The 24,034-nt window shown below is 42.3% G+C and overlaps 2 protein-coding genes across 5 annotated transcripts in view; both read right to left on the bottom strand.

Moving 5' to 3' along the window:
- Positions 1-17,296, bottom strand: part of slc8a2a (solute carrier family 8 member 2a) — a 36,354-nt gene extending 19,058 nt beyond the window's left edge. The window contains exons 1-2 of one of the 4 annotated variants that reach the window (XM_039617886.1): positions 17,240-17,296; positions 16,818-17,080 (exon numbers count right to left, since the gene is read on the bottom strand). The gene's annotated coding sequence lies outside the window, so the exon portion shown is untranslated. Of the gene's footprint in view, positions 1-3,308; positions 3,487-3,678; positions 3,811-16,817; positions 17,121-17,239 lie in introns of those variants that run through there. The other 3 variants (XM_039617888.1, XM_031738512.2, XM_039617887.1) reach the window with 3 other exon arrangements.
- A 948-nt stretch (positions 17,297-18,244) lies between these two features.
- Positions 18,245-22,776, bottom strand: nccrp1 (P1, F-box associated domain containing). The gene is made up of 6 exons (XM_031738518.2): positions 22,507-22,776; positions 21,221-21,301; positions 21,049-21,145; positions 20,788-20,883; positions 18,707-18,845; positions 18,245-18,624 (listed from the first exon to the last, which is right to left on the bottom strand). The coding sequence occupies exons 1-6, from the start codon at positions 22,646-22,648 to the stop codon at positions 18,478-18,480; spliced, it is 702 nt and encodes a 233-aa protein (XP_031594378.1). The 5' UTR covers positions 22,649-22,776; the 3' UTR covers positions 18,245-18,477.
- Positions 22,777-24,034: the final 1,258 nt, after the last annotated feature.

Raw genomic sequence — 24,034 nt, forward strand, 5'->3', positions numbered from 1 at the left:
TGGCAGGACTTCTTTGAGCAGTTTTGTAGGAATGGGGTCTAAAAGACACGTTGATGGTTTGGAGGAAGTAATTATTGAAGTTAACTCAGAAAGATCAATTGGAGAAAAAGAGTCTAACTGAATATCAATGGTACTAAAAGTAGCTGTAGATAATATTACATCTGTGGGATGATTATTGGTAATTTTTTCTCTAATGATAAAAATTTTATTTGTGAAGAAGTTCATGAAGTCATTACTAGTTAATGTTAAAGGGATTGTTGGCTCAGTAGAGCTCTGACTGTTTGTCAGAGGATAGTCATGTATTTAAAAGTTTTTAATTAAATTGCTAAGCAGATAAGCTACTCAAAAAACACCACTGTGTTTGAGCAGGAACAGGAAGTGATACTCTACCACAGAGAGCGCGAACACCAAGTGACAGCCAATTTAGAGTTCAATGTAGGGATGTGTAATGTGGTTCAGACACAAAGTGGGGAGGATTTGTATTCAGGTAACCCTGGTCATGAGATTAAGGAGCCACCAGTTGTCTGGGTTCACAGCAATGATCCATTCATTTATTAGTAAAAATGACAGAACAGTATATTGTGAAACATAAAACCAACAAAACAGCAGTCAGAAGAGATGCTAGTCTTCCCCATCAGCCTAGCTAAGGACATTTTAATTGAACAGATCAAGACTCCTGATGATTCCTGACATCTTGAAACAGCACTTTAGTGAATTCACCAACTCCCCCATGCTGACTTCCAAAACATCAAACAACAACAACAATACTAGTCACTGATGGGATATTGGCTTTGGCTAAACAGTGCTATTGACATTGCTGATAAGCGCTTATGGAGGGAGTGCTGTTAACCCTTCCTGAGTTGCCTCATTGTGGTAATCATGTTTACCTAAAGTCTTGATCCACAACCACACCAAATTCCTCCCAGACTTGAGTTTTTGCTTCAGCCACTGTCTGAGCCACACTCCACTTGGCCTAATGGTACCCATCAGCTGCTTCAGTAGTCCCACAAACTCATTAAGACTCCACTCTTCTTTTCACCTGAGTGCCTGAGAGATAGTACCACAGTTCTAATGACTCAAAAAAACCGCACTTTTAAACAGGAAGAAATCTCTGGCAAGAATCCACTGGCGAGAAAGGACTCCCGTAAAGCTGTGTACTCTGCAGTGTCATGCAAAGAAGAGTCAACATGTCATCCCCAAGCTGAAGGTGCAGGGAAGAAACCCTTTAATCCACCAAGGAAAACTCCAACATACAACTTCAGAGTGGACCAGAGTCCAGCTCCTTTTCAGGAAACAAGGTCAAGAACCTGAGTTCTGTGTTGAGGTCAAGTCCAACTATTTCTAGCTCTCCACTTAATCCACTAGGTAATGCTTAAACAGCATTCACATTAATGATAAACAGAATTTTTGACAACAACATATACCGGGCTTGTTTGTTTTCCAATAATCCCACCAATTAGATGTGAAATTATTCTATCAGGCACATGTTGTTCTGTTTCATATTCACTTCACTTACCTTCCATGTATTTCTATGCAGCCTGTAATGTCAGACTGCTGGTTTTCAGTAACTTCACTGATTTAAACCAGAAAGAGGGACACAGCCAAAAATGTCACTAATTGTAAAGATGTACTACCATCGCTTATTGATCGATCAGTGAGTCATGATGTTGCAGTCAAGTATTCCAGAGCAGCGGTCCCCAACCTTTGTTGCACCACAGACCGGTTTAATGTCAGACAATATTTTCATGGACCGGCCTTTAAGGTGTCGCGGATAAATACAACAAAACAAAATGATACGACCAAGACAAAAAGGGTGGTATTTTGTAAATATAATAATAAACGCGAATTCACTGTGTAATTGTGTAACTTTATTCGCAGCGTCCTCCTGAAATGCGCCAACAACATTGAGAGTAACATCCTCCTCTCTGCCTCTTAATGCGCTCTGGTCGCTATGGTAACGCGTAATTATTTCTTTCAAAATAAGACACACAACTACAACACGGGAAAAGACTTAGGGAAACAGAGTTAACGATAAAAACCCTGAAAACCATAAATTTCACACCCGAGCCTAAACTCTCGCGGCCCGGTACCAAACGACTCACGGACCGGTACCGGTCCATGGCCTGGGGATTGGGTACCGCTGTTCTAGAGTTCTCAAGTTGAAAACATGTATTTTGGCAATTTCCAACACGTGTTTTTGATTGAAAGGAAGGTTAAGAATATCAAGCATCACACAGACAAAGCGTAACAGGGAGATTTAGTGTAAGCAGTGAGTCTGAGAGTGTCATGGCAGGGTGGGAGAAAGATTTCAGCCTTTTTTCAGTGCTCCTCTTGAGTCCAACGCCTCCACTGCTCCTGCACAGGTGACACTGCACTATTGTGCACTGTGACTTGAAACAGATACTGGGGTGCTGCATCTTTGATGCAGCCGGAGCCCTGCCAGCTCATTATGCAGTTGTGATTCAAAAACACAGCCCCAAGGGCCTGCAGCATCACATTTCACTTTCCAAGGCCTGCTATGGTTACCTCGACCTCAGACAGCGGGCTACCTTACGCCAATGGTTGCTGTGGGGGAAACAGGCTCACCAAAAATAACCTCCCCAAAAATCATATTTGGACAATAGAACACAGAACAAACCTGTTTTTTTGTGCAAGTTGGAGGATGACGATAATAACACTAAAACCACTCATATTTATTTTACTGTCACATAAAATTATTTAAAAAAAAATCTGTATGCCAACCCCTTTAAGAAGTCCACTAAACGTAAAAGCAAGAACCGAAGACTTCAATATTTGATATGACCTTTTCAACATTGTGACGAGACATGCGTAAAACATAAACTCAGATTTGTTCAGAATAATAAGTGGTGAATTTTGATGATTGGTAGCATGCAACAAAGCCTCAGTGGATAATGAGTGCTAGCTAATCAAGAAGCTGGTACAGGATAAGCTGGATGCATTATTGATCAATGCATTCACCTAAATATAGAAGGATATCTCTTCCTTTCAATCACCTACTCTTTAAGGATCATTCATATGAAGAGCCAGGTGGATTTATGAGTCAGACATTAAGTGCGTGCTTCATAGTCTTTCCACTTCAGAGACTGGGTAAATAGGCCGATAAATTGGCAGACTACTGCTCGTCCCTGCGAGCTGAGCAGCTCTGCAGTGGCACTGATTCAGGTCAACTCTCTGATTTTTCTGGAGGACTGATGTTCACTGGGAACTTTATTGTCTTTTAAGGATTATAAAAAAACGAGGATAGTGAACAACATAAAGTGCAAAAAAATGTGGCACTCTCTTCTTACAAGCCTCTCTAATGCCTGGAGTACAGGGGTCCCAGGGTGTTGACAACTCTGTGGTCTCTCTGTCCTCTTCACGCACAGGAACAGTGAGCTGGATGACAGCTCCTCTCCCCTTACGGCCTCCGACACGGCCACTATCTGTCAGCACCACCGATAAGTGATTGCCTGGGGTTATCTTACACTGATAGGAGAGCCAGCAGAAAAAAGAGTTAGCACCTTTAACAGTTTAATATTTCCCGCCTGTATCCTGGCCGTGGGGTACTGTCAGATAAAGGGATGCTCTTTCTGACATGTGGAGCAGCCGGGCATACAGGTGAGTTAAAGATGAATAATTCAAACATCAATAATACGAAATAAATGCAATCGGACTTACAGGAGTAATTTCCGAGGTGTCCAAAATCTTCCCGACAACTGGCTGTTCTGTTTTAGCTCCAACAACCAAGTGGATGACATGGCTTTCTGCTGTGACTCTAAACCAGTCAGACTCAGAAACAGTGAGGCAGATGGGCGTGTTACTTATTCACCAATGGATTATCTATTACAGTCAAGTTAAGTACTTTGATTACAGTGATCACAGAAATAACACATATAAATCAAATACTAAGCACTCTTGTCCAAACTAAAAAGAAAACCAAAGACACTTCCTGTCTTGGTCCCGTTTGACATATTCTCCAAAACAGAGATCTGAAACGCACACACAGACCTTCTAATCACCGATCCATCACTGCAGGAAGAAACTGTGTTGCCCCAACAGCTCAAACATTAACCTATATGCAGATTGACACAGATCGCTTTTCCAGGATGTAAGCTCTATGCACGGGTAAACCAATAACACACCGTGTATCAGTTTCACAGCCAGCCAATCACGGCCTGCGTTTCCACACAGAGCATAAGTTTACACTCGTCTGTAAAGCATTTCCTCTGCATTCTAACAACATCTACAGCGAATCACAGACGCACTCACTTGCCGTTCAAGAAAATATCATAATAACTCTCAATGTTAATAGGCCAAATTTACCACTAACAAATAACCAGTTAATACCACAAATATACATCAAAATATACTTTATCTGTATTCACACTATTTAAGTGTTTTAGGGTCTCTTTGGTTACACATAATTTTTGGACATACTGAATATCTGATTCCCATCTGATTTTTCAAAGCAAACACTGACACCACCGTAGTCAGTTCTTACGGTTTAGATGTGATTAACCATCCAATCTTCTCTTGCTCGTTAATATTAGTAGAGTTATACAAATGGAGAGTATTTTAATATTTTTAAAGTTTATCACACAAACTGGTATAAGTAGATATTCAGACCAAAATAAGACCTGTGTTAAGAGACCTTGGGGTTTTATTATTTGCCTCAAGTACCAGTGAGACATTAAATATGATTCCCAAGATCCCCCAAAGAGAACCATCGCTTTAATGAGTAACACAGGGCTTTGGGGTGTTGTTATGAGCCTGCTGATGAACCAATTAAATTAAATTAAATTAAATTTTATTTATACAGCGCCAAATCACAACAACAGTTGCCTCAAGGGGCTTTATATTGTAAGGTAGACCCTACAATAATACAGGGTGGGCCATTTATATGGATACACCGTAATAACATGGGAATGGTTGGCGATATTAAAGTCCTGTTTGTGGCACATTAGTATATGTGAGGGGGCAAACTCCCCAAGATGGGTGGTGACCATGGTGGCCATTTGGAAGTCGGCCATCTTGGATACAACTTTTGTTTTTTCAATAGGAAGAGGGCCATGTGACACATCAAACTTATTGGTAATGTCACAAGAAAAACAATGGTGTGCTTGGTTTCAACGTAACTTTATTCTTTCATAAGTTATTTACAAGTTTCTCTTTGTTCACAGCCATTGACATGTCGAAGAGGTTAACACGTGAGGAGCGGATCAAAATCGTGTTGATATCTGGTGTGAACGCAGTAACCGGGTCATTGCAGCAGATTTCAATGCAAGACACCCTACGAGACCACCCATCTCCCATGCTACAGTTAGCAAACTGCTTGCTAAGTTTCGTGAAACTGGTTCAGTGTTGGATTTGCCAAAATGTGGATGCAAGAAAACTGTCACTAATGAAGAAACACCAGTGGCTGTCCTAGCTTCATTCAGCAAGAGCCCACAGCGTAGCACTCGCTGCATGTCACTGCAGAGTGCCATTAGTCGAACATCCCTTCGGCGGATATTAGCTACACACAAATGGCACCCTTACAAACTCCAGCTACTGCAGCATCTCAACGAGGATGACCCAGATCGGCGCACAGAATTTGCAGAATGGGCAAAACAAAAATTGGAACAGGACCCTCAGTTCACGCAGAAGATTTTGTTCAGTGATGGGGCAAACTTTTATGTGAATGGTGAAGTTAACAAACAAAACCACCGCTATTGGTCTGACACTAACCCACATTGGATGGATCCCTCCAAGACTGTTGGAACAACAAAAGTGATGGTTTGGTGTGGTATATGGGGTACAACGATAGTGGGTCCATTCTTCATCAATGGAAACCTCAAGGCCACTGGATATTTGAAATTGCTACATGATGATGTGTTTCCCTCTTTATGCACTGAAGCTGGCACGTTCCCTGAGTTTTTCCAGCAAGATGGTGCACCACCACATTATGGGTGCCAGGTCCGAGCATTCCTAGATGAACAGTTTCCTGGAAAGTGGATTGGTCGTCGTGGGCCAGCTGAATGGCCCCCAAGGTCTCCTGATCTGACCCCCTTAGACTTTTATCTTTGAGGTCATCTGAAGGCAATTGTCTATGGTGTGAAGATACGAGATGTGCAGCACCTGAAACTACGGATACTGGATGCCTGTGCTGGCATTTCTCCTGCAGTGTTGCTATCAGTGTGTGAAGAGTGGGAGAAGAGGGTTGCATTGACAATCCAACACAATGGGCAGCACATTGAACACATGTTATAAGTGGTCAGAAACTTGTAAATAACTCATGACAGAATAAAGTTACGTTGAAACCAAGCACACCATTGTTTTTCTTGTGACATTACCAATAAGTTTGATGTGTCACATGGCCCTCTTCTTATTAAAAAAACAAAAGTTGTATCCAAGATGGCCGACTTCTAAATGGCCACCATGGTCACCACCCATCTTGAGGAGTTTGCCCCCTCACATATACTAATGTGCCACAAACAGGACTTTAATATCACCAACCATTCCCATGTTATTACGGTGTATCCATATAAATGGCCCACCGTGTACATACAGAGAAAAACCCGACAATCAAATGACCCCCTATGAGAAAAACTCCCTTTTAACAGGAAGAAATCTCCAGCAGAACCAGGCTCAGGGAGGGGCGGGGCCATCTGCTGCGACCGGTTGGGGTGAGAGAAGGAAGACAGGATAGAAGACATGCTGTGGAAAAGAGACAGAGATTAATAACAGGTATGATTTAATGCAGAGAGGTCTATTAACACATAGTGAGTGAAAAAGATGACTGAGAAGGAAAAACTCAATGCATTATGGGATTCTCTCAGTAGCCTATGCCTATTGGAGCATAACTAAGGGAGGATTCAGGGTCACCTGGTCCAGCCCTAACTATATGCTTTAGCAAAAAGGAAAGTTTGAAGCCTAATCTTAAAAATAGAGATAGTGTCTGTCTCCTGAATCCAAACTGGAAGCTGGTTCCACAGAAGAGGGGCCTGAAAACTGAAGGCTCTGCCTCCCATTCTACTTTTAAATACTCTAGGAACAACAAGTAGGCCTGCAGAGCGAGAGCGAAGTGCTCTAATAGGGTGATATGGTACTACAAGGTCATTAAGATAAGATGGGGCCTGATTATTTAAGACCTTGTATGTGAGGAGCAGGATTTTGAATTCAAGAGTGTAAGATATCTAATAATAATAATAATAATAATAATACTAATAATAATAATAATAATGATAATAATAATAATAATAATAATAATAATAATAATAATAATAATAATAATAATCACACAGACAGATACATGCTGAGCCAAACCACTAACGTGGCATTCAGTTATACTGTGGAGATTTCACTGTAAACATCTCACTTTTTACCAGTCAGTGCTGGACTGTGTTAACGTGCATACGTTGTGTCAGGTGTTGACTAGAATCTGTCAGTTTGGAAGGCCATTTTTCATATTTAATCAAACAGAAACACCTTCTTTTACTTTATTACGCAATTAATTTTTGAATCTTATCACAATTTAAAAAAAGGCCGTGGCCATGGCAGAGGCAGTGGAAAGCAGGCTGGGGTTTGTTAAAGAATCATCTACTTGTTTCCACTGAATCAGATTTTCCAGAGCGCCTTCAGCAAATGTTTAAGCCAGTTTAAAACGTGTCACAAACACATTTATTTATTATAAGTAAAGGATTGAAGAAAATAATGCACATCAAGTTTAACAGCCCGAACAAGCAGAATGTAGCAGAAAGATGAGCGCATCAGAATAAACTAGACAAAAAGTTCTACTAGTTATTAAAAAATGTATTTGCCTTTTTGACAGCCACCTATTCACTGAGAACATTTCTAAAGCTCAACTTAAGATGAGATGTATTCTTGTGTCTCATGACTTTCAAATATTAATCATCTGCTGCACATAGTTTTTAAGGCAGTTTCTTCTTTTATTGTCCACTTGGAGCGCTGCACGAAAGGACTGAAAATGAGTGAAAACACAACCAAATAAAAACTTTCAGAAAGCCTACGAGAGTAACGTACACAAACTTAAACTTCAGTTCAGTCTATACCATCAGGTGTGTCTTACAAAAATCTGCCACGTTTGCTCTAATTATGCATGTATAAATTAAGTACACCAGCTCAATCAGTACCCCTGAGGAATGAACTGTTTTCTGAGAAGTCCACGTGCACGCAGCAGGGGAAAGATAAGCCAACTGCTTTACTGTCTTTGTTCCCCACAAGTCCACCGGGTCAAAATTATCATCAATCTGGACGGCAGCAGTGCAAGCTCGGCTGAGCACAAGGTTTAGTTTACAACACGGCGGGCGCACTGCCATGCTGTTCAGTTCCTCAAGTGTGGAGATCTACTTTCAACCACGAATCAACTGCATGTCTAACCCGTTCATGTACAGTCCTATACTGTATTACAACTGACTGCATAATGTCCAAATAATTTCTCATTCAATGTCATTTTGGAACTGATTGTATTTCATCCCATTCACTAAATCCTGTAAATTTAGTCACTGAAATTTCACCATAGGGTGGGATAGGGTGAGGTGGAGGCAGATGATCCACTGTGCCGACCCCTAATGAGAGCAGACCGAAGAAGAAGGCCACATAAAATTCCAGACTGAATCAGGTAACTTTTTATTGCACTTCAGAATGAGATCGCTGACTGATTTAAAGAAATCAGCTCTACAGTTTTACAGGGTCTCTGTGCTTGATTGGGCATCTGAACTGGCCACAAAGTATATTTATATTGTAAAAATATATTTTTAACATCTTTTTTAAAAATGTCAACATACTTAAACATTAAAAAAAACTAATACTTCAGTTCCGTTATATAATGGACATTTGACACTGTGGAGCAGGTAACGCTCTGCCATCATTACTACATGGTTGCTATTCAGTTATATGCCAGGCTACACTAAGTGCCAGCCAGACCCAGATATTTTGTAGGGTAAAGTTTCTTGTAGACACAAGAAACTTACAACTGGTAACTTGATGAGCTAATGATCTTTGTGTATATATCAGTGTCTGTGAGACTGTTTGCATTCATTTACAGAAACTTTATGGAACCACTAGAATATTTTGGGCTGTGGGCATTTTCTGAAAGATAAGTCAGTAAAGATGTAGTTCTACTGGTGGCTTTAACACCAGTAGAACTACAACATAAACAATATTTCTTGGGCATTAATGTTTGTAAGTTAATGCATATTGTTATACGAAGTTGTGTTGAACGTGTTGGCTTTGGAGTTGGAGCTCGGTTCTTGCACAAGACAGTGACACTGACTGGGGCTTTGCTGGTTCCTCACAGTTTGGGCCAATTTAATCTCTGCTGAGGACGACAGTTTGGATCTTTTTCAGACCGTGGCAATGTGGCTACACTTTCTAATAACTTGCACTGTTTGTGTCAATCTGTCATCTTCTCAAATCTGCACTGAGCTCCTTGGGATTCCTCTTTTACTGTGTGTTGCTCAGTCCAACAAATGCTGTCACAAAAGCCTGCCAAGCAAGAAGAAGCTATCTTCTGCAGTCAGACGAAGTTCAGTGGTCTTGACAAACTGAAAGACATTTTGAGCTTTAATCCTGCAGCTAAATTACTAACTTAAATGAGAATATGTGTTTTTTAAATCAGTTTGTATAAATTTCATCCTTCATTTAAAAAGTGCACCAAATCCAAGTTTTTTTGTTCTTTTACACTTACACATTATATTTATTATCATTCAGCTGCAGAAAAAGAACAGTTCACAGACATTACTGAATGTCCTATATTACTTCAACATGATGATTGCAAATAAAGTTTGGAATTTTAGTACCCAGACAGTATTATTATGACAAATTAAAATGAACTGATCTGCTACACTATCTTAATTAATTCTAATCCCTGTGAAAACACCATGCCACAATTCTAACTGACAAAAAAACAAGAATATGTATATATACATATATATAGATATATACACATCCAGAGCAGCTTGAGTTACATACTGTCAGACTAAAGAATGGTTACAGAGTTTAACGTCTCTCTTCCTCTCTGATCAGTTTGACTCTGAGATAAACAATTCATTCGACATCTCTAAGCCATTTCCGTCTCTTGTTTCTCGCTCTAGACTCATTGTGCCTGTGTTAAAAAAAAAGAAAAGAAACGTAGACAGCTGCTTTTCCTGGGACTTCCACGTGCACCTCATTGTAAAAAGAAGAGGCAGGTGGACAGAGAAAGTCTGCATGGGGCCGAAGGTGAGGGCGGACAGAAAGGAGGTCGGGAGACAAGCGGCTGACAGCCAGCAGACAGCGGCTCCTGAGGTTTCCATTACCTGAGACAGCCTACTCAGCCACTGGCGGCTCTGTCACCTTAGAAGGAACAGCACTCTCAACTTCAGTATGAACCCAGACAGAGACACCTGTTATGCAATATTCAGGAAACTGTCACAAACATAAACAGCAGACTGAATATACAAATACATACTGATGGCTGTGCAAAATAATAGCTCAGATACAGACTGTCAGTACCTTACCCTGTAAGCCATCTCTACTCCCTTTTCCCCCTTTGCTGTAACTCATTCAAGAGAGAATCTGTACTGATTACCCAGTATAAGTGAATACGTTACTTGTACTGTTCATTAACTGGGTGACATCACACAGCCGCCTGGAGACTAACATAGATTATGGAAATGGAAAGACAGCATGCTACTAACATATTTTTGTGTTTGCAAGGTGACTTTTATCCTTCACTGTGAACATGTTAATTCAGGACAACAACCTAGTTCAGATCAACAAAATGTGCAGAGGCAGCCAGCAGGCCGGCAAACACAATAGACCAGCGAGTCAATGAAAACAAAACAGACCCTGATAGGCACCGACTCTCCTTTTCCCATCAATCACACAAACTCACAGAGAAACTGATAAATACTATACATCACAGCAAGCCAAACAAGTTCAAAATAAACAGAAATTGTTTACTTGTGATTTATGTGATTTAGGTTTTCTGGACCTCTCCGTGAATCGCTACCTTATCGTGGTGGAGGGGTTTGTGTGTCACAGGGATCCCAGGGGCTATGTTGTCTGGGGGCTTTTGCCCCCTGGTAGGGTCTCCCATGGCAAATTGGTCCTGGGTGAGGGACCAGACAAAGAGCGATTCAGAAGACCCGTATGAAAAGAACATCGAGGGAACAGTTTACCCTGCCCGGGATAGGGTTACGGGGCCCCGCCCTGGAGCCAGGCCCGGGAGGGTGCCCGAGGGCGGCGCCTGGTGGCCGGGCCTTAGTCCATGGGGCCCGGCCGGGCACAGCCCGAAGAGGAGACATGGGCCCATCCTCCCGCAGGCCCACCACCCGCAGGGAGGCGCCATAGGGGTCGGGTGCAATGTGTGTCGGGCGGCGGCCAGGAGCGGAGGCCCTGGCGGACCGATCCCCGGCTGCCAAGACTGGCAATAGGGACATGGAATGTCACCTCTCTGGTGGGGAAGGAGCCTGAGTTAGTGCGTGAGGTTGAGAAGTACCGGCTAGATATAGTCGGGCTCACCTCACGCATGGCTTGGGCTCTGGAACTAGTCTCCTGGAGAGGGCTGGACTCTGTCTCAGTCTGGAGTTGCCCCTGGTGAGAGGCGGCGGGCTGGGGTGGGTATTCTATATCCCCCGGCTTGCTGCCGGCACGCTGGGGTTTTCCCGGTGGATGAGAGGGTTTGTTCCCTGCGCCTCAGGGTCAGGAACGGGTCCTGACTGTCATCTGCGCTTATGCGCGAGTGGCAGTTCAGAGTACCCAGCCTTCTTAGAGTCCCTGGGGGTGCTGGAAGGTGCCCCACCTGGAGACTCTGTTGTCCTACTGGGAGACTTCAATGCTCACGTGGTAACGACAGCGAGACCTGGAGGGGCGTGATTGGGAGGAACGGCCTCCTGATCTGAACCCGAGTGGTGTTTTGTTATTGGACTTCTGTGCAAATCACAGTTTGGCCATAACGAACACCTTGTTCAAACATAAGAGTGTCCATAAGTGCACGTGGCACCAGGATGCTCTAGGCCGCAGGTCGATGATCGATTTTGTAATCGTATCACCAGACCTGCGACCATATGTTCTGGACACTCGGGTAAAGAGAGGGGCTGAGCTGTCAACTGATCACCACCTGGTGGTGAGTTGGATCAGGTGGCGGGGAGGACGCTGGACAGACCCGTGCACCTAAACGCGTGAGTGAGGGTGTGCTGGGAACGTCTAGCAGAGGCCCCAGTCCGCGAGATCTTCAACGCACACCTCCGGCAGAGCTTCAACAACATTCCGAGGGAGACTGGGGACATTGAGTCCGAATGGACCATGTTCAGCGTCTCCATTGCCGGGCTGCTGCATTGAGCTGCGGCCGCAAGGTGGTTGGTGCCTGCCGTGGTGGTAATCCCCGAACCAAATGGTGGACACCAGAGGTGAAGGGAGCCACCAGGCTGAAGAAGGAGTCCTATCGGGCTTGGTTAGCCTGTGGGACTCCAGAGGCAGCTGACAGGTATCGACAGGCCAAGCGGAATGCGGCTCAGGCAGTGGCTGAAGCAAAAAACGGGTGTGGGAGGAGTTCGGAGGCCATGGAAAAGACTTTCGGACTGCCTCAAGAGATTCTGGCAAACCGTCAGGCGTCTCAGGAGGGGAAAGCGGTGCTCTACCTGCACTGTGTATAGTGCTGGCGGTGCGCTGCTGACGCCGACTGAGAAAATTGTCAGACGGTGGAAGGAATACTGAGGACCTCCTTAATCCCACTGACACGCCTTCCGAGGAGGAAGCAGAGTCTGGGGATGAGGGGAATGACCCGCCAATTTCTGGGGTCGAGGTCACTGAGGCAGTTAAACAACTCCTCGGTGGCAGAGCCCCTGGTGTTGATGAGGTCCGCCCGAGTTCCTGAAGGCTCTGGACGTTGTAGGGCTGTCCTGGTTGACACGCCTCTACAATGTTGCGTGGAGATCAGGGCAGTACCCTGGACTGGCAGACCGGGGTGGTGGTCCCCATCTTTAAGAAGGGAGACCGGAGGGTGTGTTCCAACTATAGGGGATCACACCTCAGCCTCCCGGAAAGTCTATGCCAGGGTGCTGGAAAGGAGAGTTCGTCCGTTAGTCGAACCTCGGATACAGGAGGAACAATGCGGTTTTCGTCCTGGTCGCGAACACTGGACCAGCTCTTTATCCTCTCGAGGATACTTGAGGGTGCATGGGAGTTTGCCCAACCAGTCTACATGTGTTTTGTGGACTTGGAGAAGGCATTCGACCGTGTCCCTCGGGTGTCCTGTGGGAGGTGTTGCGGAGTATGGGGTGTCTGGCCCACTGTTACGGGCCATTCGATCCCTATACAACCGCTATGCGAGAGTTTGGTTCGCATTGCCGGCAATAAGTCGGACTTGTTTCCGGTGGGTGATGGGCTCCGCCAGGGCTGCCCTTTGTCACCGATTCTGTTCATAATTTTTATGGACAGGATTTCTAGGCGCAGCCAAGTGGCGGAGGGCTTTCACTTGGTGGCCTCAGAATCTCATCTCTGCTTTTTGCGGATGATGTGGTTCTGATGGCTTCATCGGTGGGGGCCTCCAGCTCGCACTGGAACGGTTCGCAGCCGAGTGTGAAGCAGCGGAATGAGGATCAGCACCTCCAAATCTGAGGCCATGGTTCTCAGCCGGAAAAGGGTGGAGTGCCCACTCCGGGTCGGGATGAGTTCCTGCCCCAAGTGGAGGAGTTCAAGTATCTCGGGGTCTTGTTCGCGAGTGATGGGAGAAGGGAGCCGGAGATCGACAGACGGATTGGTGCTGCGGCTGCAGTGATGCGGACGCTGCACCGGTCCGTCGTGGTGAAGAGGGAGCTGAGTGTAAAAGCGAAGCTCTCAATTTACCGGTCGATCTACGTCCCGACCCTCACCTATGGCCACGAGCTGTGGGTAGTGACCGAAAGAACGAGATCGCGGTACAAGCGGCAGAAATGAGCTTCCTCCGAAGGGTGGCTGGCCTCTCCCTTAGAGATAGGGTGAGAAGTTCGGCCATCCGGGAGGGGCTCAGAGTAGAGCCGCTGCTCCTCCACATCGAAAGGAGCCAGTTGAGGTGGTTCGGGCATCTGACAAGGATGCCCCTGGGCGCCTCCTGGGTGAGGTGTTCGGGCATGTCCCACCGGAGGAGGCCCAGGGCAGACCCAGGACGCGCTGGAGAGATTATATCTCTCGGCTGGCCTGGGAACGCCTTGGTGTTCCCCCGGATGAGCTGGAGGAGGTGGCTGGGGAGAGGGAGGTCTGGGCTTCTCTGCTTAGGCTGCTGCCCCCGCGACCCGACTTCGGATAAAGCGGATGAGGATGGATGGATGGATGGATGGATGGACTCATTAATATGGTTGCACTATGCAACAACTGATATCCAAACAAGGTAAGCCAATCTAATTCAAAAAGAAGTATCATCCATAAGACCGTGACCCTGGCTTTCCTTAATCCTGAAGATTAACATGCAGGGGAATCGCATGTGAAATATGAGAGAAATGTAAGGTGTAGTATAGCCAATTGTCCCTTGGCACTCACGAATGGTGCACATATGGGTGGCTGCACCTAATGCTGCCGCATTGGTTTACTTGAGCGCTCACATATGTGTGAGTCTGTGGGAAGGAGCTTGCATTTCAGGATAAGTGTCAGTGAGCTTTAGTGGTAGACTACTTAGATTTACCTCCTGAACCCCCAACACATATTGTCTTCCCTGTGCTTAGATATCACAATAAACAAGACAGCAACTTTGTGTCTGCAAACAACATGAAAACAGGACTGTAACTAAAAAAATTGTTTAATGAGAATTGAATTTACTCTCACATACATGATAACAGGAAACACAAGAAACATCTCACAACTCAGCAAGGATCTTGAAAAACCTCCTGGGATGTATTTGAGCAGTTATTTGAAAAAATTACTTCTACCGCCATCTCTGCTAATGCTGTATTGTCTCAGATGGCAATTCAGGATACTTCTGGTCTTTATATAATACACTGACTGTAGAGACAAAAGAATGAGACAATACCACTTTTAATCCAGGTGTTTCTCATCGCACATGTGTATGGAATCAAGCACCTAATCGTGCAATCTGCTTGAATAAACACTTGTGAATGAATGGCTCTATAGAGTTCACTGAATTTGAGCATGGCACTGTAACAGGGTGCCACAGTTGCAACAGGTCTGTTAAAGAAATGTCTAACTTCTTATGCGTTCATAATCAATTCTTACCATAGCAACTCTGTCACAAAGTGGCAGTCCATGTAAAGTTACAGAGCAGGGACGCCGAGTGCTGAGGTGGGTAGTCGTCAACGCTCTGCTCACGCAACAACAGCACAGTTCCAAACCTCATCAGGCATTAACATCAGCATAAAAACTGTGTGCTAGGAGCTTCACAGCATGGGATTTCATGGCCCGGCACTTTTGTTTATATGATGTACCCATGAACCTACTTACTGTGAGGCTAATATAAAATAAAAATTTCAACAATAGTTGATGCTGATCAGGATATTTTTGGTTGTCTGTTCTCATAACAGGGTCACTCGGCTCATCGACACACTATTTTCAAATGTTCAGACAGAAAGACAAAGCAACAACAGATAGACATTAGCCACTAGCGCTGATATATGTCATGGTACTGATATTCAATATCTATATGTCAGCATGCCTCAAGTAAATAATCATCCCTAATATTGAATTCCTCATTACAAAGACTCTTTAAATGTGACATTGCATCATAATATTTAATTGTTTCAAATACACCCACCGTGTAAAATCAAACTTTGTTGCATTCCTAGTTGATTGGAGTGGATTTAAGCTCTATAGATATTACAACAGAAAAGATAAGTGTATGCCAAAAAACAAAAAACTACAAAGAGAAAATGAATAATCATAGTGCTTTTTTGGATCCTCATCTGAAAAGTGATATAACTGATATAATCTCTCTAAGCAAATATAATGAACCAGCACTGGGGATGTATCTGCAGTCAACGCCTCCTGTCTCACACATCAGCAACTCTTAACACACCGATGGCCAGCCAGGGCTGTGGCGGACACAAGAGATGAGTGAATGGGGATACTGTGTGAAGCCACTGCCAATCTGCTAAATGAACAGTGTTTATCTGTCAGTTAAATGTCAGCTCTGAAGTCCAGCCCTTATCAGAAGAAAATGTCAGGGACGAAGCTGGGTGATCTTTCTGAATAAAACATATAAAACCCTCTAAACAACCAGCGGGAACACACAAACACACATTCTCTAGGCATCCTGGACTCATGGGACAGCAAAGGAGAGTAAGTAGGTTCTGGTATGAATTATAATGCACACATGTGGTGGAGCTGTAGCAGATTAGATTTCGTTTTCAAGCACTCATCAAACATTTACTTGCAGCTGCCAGTGATGATCCATATAGATGGTTTTTCTAGCTGTACTATATAACGCAAATATACTGTAAAGATTATGGGCTTAATAAATACGGACTAGAGGTACTTGTCTTCATTCCAGCCTTATATAATGTTTATATTCCTGTTTTTACTGGCCACACACCTCTTACTATTTCCTTCCCGAACCCATTCATTTTCGACTCAAGATTGCTTTAAATTTAAAAGATCCCGGACAACTTTTAACCTCACTTTTTTTCTTTAATAGAAAATAATTACATAAATAAATAATTCACTGGTCTGATTGACAGCGTAACCACTGAAGTCATTAGGTTTTTAACAGCGTAGTGACCCCGGACCTATTTAATGTTAGCTATCAAAACTGTACATGGATCACGAGGGCGTAGCCTCTAGCAGCCCACCACAACCGCTGTCTGTCCGCCGCACCTGTTCGCTGGCCATCCCTTCCCTTCGTCTCTTACCTTATGCTTTATGGGACTTCTCCACCACAGGCTGCCATTGCTTCAGAAAGTCTAGAAACACGCGCCCTGGTTAAACTTTCCCCGCGTCGACAGCAGGCTGAACTCTCAAAGTGAACTTTCTCGTTAACTCACATTGTGGCTAACAGAGGTGGTGATGCTGCGAGCCCACGCGGCTCGTGACGTGCTGCCTTCAGGGTCTCCTCCCGAGATCGTGTTTTGGACTGTACGCTTTTAAAGTGGATCAGGAGCAAAGGTTTCTGAAACTGGAAATAATATATATTAATCACGAATCCTAGAACTTCAAAGAGACTTTGTTCCCGCCACATAAATCTTGTTAACGTCGTTGTTTATGTAATAATTTTTGAGAGCGCCTGAACGCAGCTTAAGCAGATCAAAATGCACAACTGCGACGTTGATGTTACCGTGCTCTCCTGAAGGCTTGCTTCCTCCCCAGATTTTTTAAAAACCAACTTTTTGTCCTTCTAATATTTATATTTGTGGGTAGAATCTGCTCATGTGCTGAAATACAGTTTATTAGAACTGTGTGGCAAGAACTAATGACATTGTAAGCTAATGTAAACTAATGACATTGTTAGGAGTTTCAGGCTGAATAAAGTATTACTCTGGTCTGAAAAGCGTTCTAGTGAATTGTTATTTATGTATATTTGTTTGTTCTACAAAGGGGACTGTTAATATTTTTCATTTAAAAACATGCACAGCGCTCTTTGTAGTAAACATGCAAGTATATTTGTCATCACCAAAACTGAAAAGGCTACTCAGAGCACAGTATGGTCACCATTCTGTATGCTTTGTAGTTATGTAACCATTATACAAAGCAAATTTAACCATTTAAATATAAATTAGTTTATTTGTACTTAACCTATGCTTTACTTCTAATATGACCGTCTGATCACAAAGGTAATGTTATATCTTTAGTGATAGCTGTTATGTGAAACAGATATTTATGACGTGACATATGGTATAACATATTAATAATTTACTCTTGAGAAATAACTAATGAATCTTAAATATACTGCCTTTATCGTGAGTGAATGAATGAATGAATAACAGATTTTTAGAACATTTTGAACTATGTTTGTCCTTATCATGAAAGACCTGCCCCAGGCTGTAAGGACGAAAAGATGATAAGTGGTTAAAAAAAAACTGATGGATGACATTACTAAAACATTGTAATTTTAAGAAACATTTGGGGAAAATAATTCTTACCAGAACCTGCAATGAACAAGTTTTACATTCATATATGATCATAAATCATATTTATAAATCATACATATAAGCTCTTTCATGAAACTTCCTGATATACTAAAAATAGTGAGTGCGTGGTTAGTGTTTTACACACTGCACAAACATATCTAATATTTTAAATACCCAAAGATGTAAATGCTTAAAAGAAATGATCAACTCTCAAAACAGAAAACTGTATGTTTTATTATTGCATCATATCAGATTCTTCAGAACAAACTGTGAATTACACCTCCTGGCCCACCCCCATGTCTCCCATACAACCAGTAGTCAAATACTGATGATTGTGTACAACATTATAGTATTTTCATGACAACTGGTGTAAATGCAGTTACGCATTGGTGAAACAGATTACACTGAGCGCATTATCAGATATGGCTGCATTGTAACATTTAGCCTACAGGCTGCTTTTGCTTGGTCGTACAATCACTGCACTGCCAGTGAACCGTGTATTATGGAAACCATTTAGGAAGCTGTTCTTCAGTCGGTGCAAGAAGTGGACATATCTCACTCCGGGTCCATAACCAGAGAACACATGTGACACCTGCAGGCCAAGACAGATGTGTACATTAAAATGCTGGAATACACCACTGTGCACTGTAGCGGCAAAGAAATGAGAGTCTCACCGCTTTCCATTTGTGAGAGTAAGCCTGTCGCTGCTCGGTGGGGTTGACTGTGTGCTCTGAGATCACTGTGTTTTTATCCGCACCCAGTAACTTCACATGCAGCTGGTAGATTGAGTCATGCAGCTGACTCTCCTCATACCTGATAAAATGACAAACTTAGATTTTTCTAAAAACTTCACAGACATTTCCTGGGATCTCTACACACTATATATGTGAAGTTGGGAGAGTCTGTTTGTTCTTCCTTTTTGGGATGCAAATGGAAGCTACATACATGTCAATTAAAGCATTTTAAACAGACTTGGAGTTCAACTCTTTATCCTCTCAACTTGTACAACAATCATTGCCTACACTTTGCGCTCTTTGTAGTAAACATGCAAGTATATCTGTCATCACCAAAACTGAAAAGGCTACTCAGAGCACAGTATGGTCACCATTCTGTATGCTTTGTTATGTAACCATTATACAAAGCAAATTTAACCATTTAAATATAAATTAGTTTATTTGTACTTAACCTATGCTTTACTTCTAATATGACTGTCTGATCACAAAGGTAATGTTATATCTTCAGTGATACGTGTTATGTGAAACAGATATTTATGACGTGACATATGGTATAACATACTAATAAATAAAAGTACTAATACTGTAAAAGTACAATACACATAAAAATGCATAAGAACCCCTTTTGCCTCAAGAACCAACTTGAGTTTTTGTGGTAATTCAACACGATTCTGGGAAAATATTCCTCAGAGGTTTTAGTCCATACTGACATGACAGCATTACGCAGTGGCTGCAGATTTGTTGGCTGTACATATACGATGCAAAACCTCTGTTTTACGACATTGCTTTACTGGATTTGAAATCTGGTAACTGTGGAGGCCATTTGAGTACAGATAACTCATTGTCATGTTCAAGAAACCAGATTGAGGGACGAAAGCAGCTGTCAGAAGATGGGTACAATATACATAAAAATGTTAGACATGGTCAATGACAACACTTGGGTAGGTTGTGGAATTTAAATGATGTTTAGTGTGGGGAAAAAAGAGCTCCAAAGTGTGGCAAGAAAATATTCCCTGCACCATTACACCACTGTCCATCTTAATTGTTGATATAAGGCAGGATGAATCAATGCTTTTATTTTGTTAATGCCAAATTCTGATCCTAAGACTATGATCCTGAAGAGTCTTAAGAGAACTGTAGCACATTGTACGTTCAGAGATGCTCTTCTGCATACCTTGGTTTTAAAAACTGGTTAATCAACTTACTGTAGTTCCTAACAGCTCGAAGCATTGTGTCCATCTCCTCTCACCTTTGACATCAACCCAGAGACTTGCTGCTCACTGGATATTTCATTATGCTCTATAAACCCTACAGGTGGTTGTGTGGGAAACCCCCCATTCCAATGCCTCTTTTGAATGTACTGCACTTTTTTATTTTTATGGGTTTTGACTGTAGTAAAAAAGCATCTACAGTGTTGACTTCATGTATGAAACAAGCAGCAGTAGGGAATTTCTAGCAGCAGATTGTTGAAACACACACACAAACACACAGGTCTCTGTTCACCAATAACCATTTGGAAATGAATGCAATTAATGGAGGAGCGTGATGTCACAACTCCTTAACAGATCAATAAATAGCAGGATGCCAGTGTTTTATGGGTAAAGTCACTTTCCGTGTACATTAAGTGTCCTTTTATTACAGTTTTTGCTAAAAGTAACATAATGTGTGACCTTTTTGTCAAGAAGCAGTTGTACTTCCTTAGTTAGCTGTTCAGTTCCATTCATTTTTATTCATTGAGGACTAGCCTGCAAGCGCCCTCTGCTGTGTCCATAAAGGAACTGCTGACATTTTTTGTAGAAGAGGTAAAGGCTCATATGGATTGGCTCTGGTATTGGTAAACTGTTCCTGTTTAGCTTGTTTGACATTGCAAACTCTGTTAGCATTATTAGGCCCTTTTACACTTTACTCACTTGGTGCAAAGGTTCTATCGTTTCACTTTGAACTAAACCAAAATGATACAGTCACAACTATAACTAATTTATTTACATTTTTTTTGTTTGTATTTATGTTTATTTACCCACCAGTCTTGGATGGCAATTTCAGGCTGAAACTCATCCAGCAGCTCGTCCCACAGTCGTTCTGCTTTCAGGTCCACAACCTGCTCCATGATGAACCAGCTGAGAACAACACCACAAACAAGAGTTATACTTACTACCACTGTAATTATACAACTAGAGGTTATATGGCAACCCACTCTTTAAATGTCATTTCTACAAGTATGTTTGCTGATTATCCCGGTTATACACAGCATCATGGTAATGTCTGACCCAAGTAACACCTACCTGTAACGAGGCAATCCACACACCGCAGCACCTTTAGGTATGCCGCTTGTATCATAGGGCAGGACCTCCGTGTTCGTGGTCCAACCAGTGAAGTCGCCTAGGCATTCAGAGATTAGTCATGAAACCACATTCATTTGATTCATTTTTGCCTAACGTCACTCCTGTCTCTCACCATCAGGCTGAAATCGTGGAGGTCCGCGGTCAGGCACGGCAGGCAGTTCGGGTTCAGGTGGTGGGACGTCTTTACTCAACCCTGTGTAGGGAATAAGAGACAATGCTGGTCACTGTAATCCCAGTATAAACAGCTCACAGACAAAGAGTTATCTTTCTGACAGGCACTGGGCGTGCCTCTTTGTAAAAACACACTAAGTCAGCATTCTGAGTCACACCTCAGTTTCCAGTGGTCTTAGGGTCATAAAAGCTTTTTCACATGTAATCTTTAAGGCAAAAAACAGCAGCTGTTTTAGTTGATCTGTTTTATTCCTTTCTTAAAAACACCATACTGCACTGTTTAAATGCCAGGGAGGTTTAACTCAATGCTGATGTTTGTTAAATACGTCTGTAATCATTTATTGATTTAATGTTTTCAGCAAAGTTATGTCTCACATATCACCAGTACAGCTGCTGGAGCGTCAGCAACTTCTTGTTCCGTCTGTATATGAAGCTGAATGTGGCTGCAGTTTCGAGGAAATAACACAAGCTTCCATTTCTGACCATTGGATGTGCATTTGTGTCTATTGGCATCTTTGCATAAACTTTGTATGCAACTGTGATGGCTTTGTGTTTTCATTTACTTGTTAGCAATGTATTTCACAAACTAGTCTAGTTGCTGTGTGCAGCAGAATACTGGCTTAGTGGGCTTAAAGTCACAGTGTCTCCGATGTCTATACCCAAAGCATCTATTTTTTTGTAAATATATCGCTACATAACCAACAATACATATGCTGATTCTGATCTTTCTGACAGGCCAACATCTGCCAGTGAATCTGTATATTAGCTGGACAGCATTCCATTTACCTGTAAATGATCAGCACCTTTATAATACTGTAGTTGTTTCTATGGTTGCAATGCATCACATTAAGCATTTAAGATATGTCATAATAAATGGTAAATACCCAAACAGCAACAGTTAAAGTATGAAGACATCAACTTCCTGAAGATCAAGTTTTTTTCCTTCTCCACTTCTGCATTAGTCAGATTGCACACAGGTACTCAGAAAGACGTTTAAGGAGGGGGAGGTCTGTGCATTCAGGTTCCATTTTTCCGTAAATTACCAAAGATAATGAATTACTCATTAACTTAATCCCGCTAATACTGTGGTCATTAGGGAATAAAATCTGAATTCACACCAGCAGTGAATGTGTGCAACACATGACATCTGTCTGTAGTCCAAACTTTCTGTGGATCAGAGCTAGACAGCAAAACAACAGAGTAGCGTGTGTAACAGTGATATGGTACCGTATGGCGCAGGGTTCTTCAGTAAATTTCGTCCGAAGGGCTTGGCTTCATACACGGACTTCCAGTCCAGGCCGTCGGGCATCGGTGCACCCTGCAGGCTCCACTCTTCCTCGCACTTCTTCTTCCACTCGGCAGCAGACATGGTGCAAATAGCGTGACAGTGTACTACAACTGGAGTCGGAGTTTCCGAGTTCCCAGTCGGTAGTTTTATCTGGAACGCCCCCTCCTCCAACTCGAGCACAAACCACCAATAGAGGCAGTGTACGTAAACAGTAATAAACCTTCTGTGACTAACTAAAGGAGACTTTTTATTGTAGTCTGCCAGTGACACACCCCAGTGTTGCAAGCCAACATGCTACTCCTCCCTGGCCCCTTAAAGTCACAGCAGTTTAAAAGAATTTCCATCATCACATGATTTATTTATAATAAATATATAAATAATTATATAAGCCCTCATATTATATATTATTTATTCACATGAAGTTTCGATGAATCTCTTTAAACGTATAACCCTTTATCTAAACAAGCTACAGAAACTTCACTAGTGAAAGTGTGTTTAAAAGGAACTATAAGGTGAATATAATAATATCGTTTCGCTGTATTCTCCAGTAGCCTCTAGTTTTTTCTGTGTGAATAATTCTTTGCTAAATACATTAAATCTTTTGTTAGGTTCAGTAGCGTGTACTTATTTATTCATGTATTTAAATCTCAGGGAAATATAAAAATGCTTACTCTTAACAGCAGTCTGCCAGTCTTTTATTAGGGATTACTTATTTTTTCAAAAATGTATTTTAAGTCAAAGTAAGCACTTTGAAAATACCACAAAATAAATCACTTATTAATTTAAAAAACATTCTATTCGTAAAGTTGTCTATATAGCTCATTTGAAAAAATATTTAATTGTTTTATTTGCAGTACGGTTTAAACATTTCTGCAATAAAAAAAAACACCTTTCCCGCACAGTTTCGTCAGTAAGCATTGACTGCAATGTCTGATAACTCTGATGCAAGGAGCACTTTGCACTTTTAGGCTATTGCATGATCACTGTACTCTTACACATTTTGCAATGCTAAGGAACCCTATCTTGACAAGGCCAAGTTAAGCTTGTTTAGTTACAGAAATCAAAAGGCTCAGTCTGCATCTTAAGCGCTCATTTTTCTGTTGGAAGTGTTAATGCAGTTAAGTGTAGTAAGAGTTTAATGTTGACTGCAGTGTTAAACATCCACAAGGTGGAGACATTTGTATGTATTTAGTGAGGACACCTAATTTCATCCACAACTGTGCTGCACTAAAGATTTTTCTAAGCATGCGCAACTCACTGAAAAACAAAGTCAGCAACAAAAAAACTCCGCAGGGAATTACCAAACAAACAGGGACTCGCACATTTTTAGATCATGCCTAATATTAAATAAGAAAGCCTGATATTTATCATTAATGAAATTAATGAAAGTGAGAAATTGTCTGAGAGTCTAATAGGATTTATATTCCATATATTTTATCCTGCTACCTCAGTTTTGCCTTTCTTTAT

The sequence above is a fragment of the Oreochromis aureus genome, linkage group 10 (assembly GCF_013358895.1).
Source record: "Oreochromis aureus strain Israel breed Guangdong linkage group 10, ZZ_aureus, whole genome shotgun sequence".
NCBI lineage: Eukaryota > Metazoa > Chordata > Actinopteri > Cichliformes > Cichlidae > Oreochromis > Oreochromis aureus.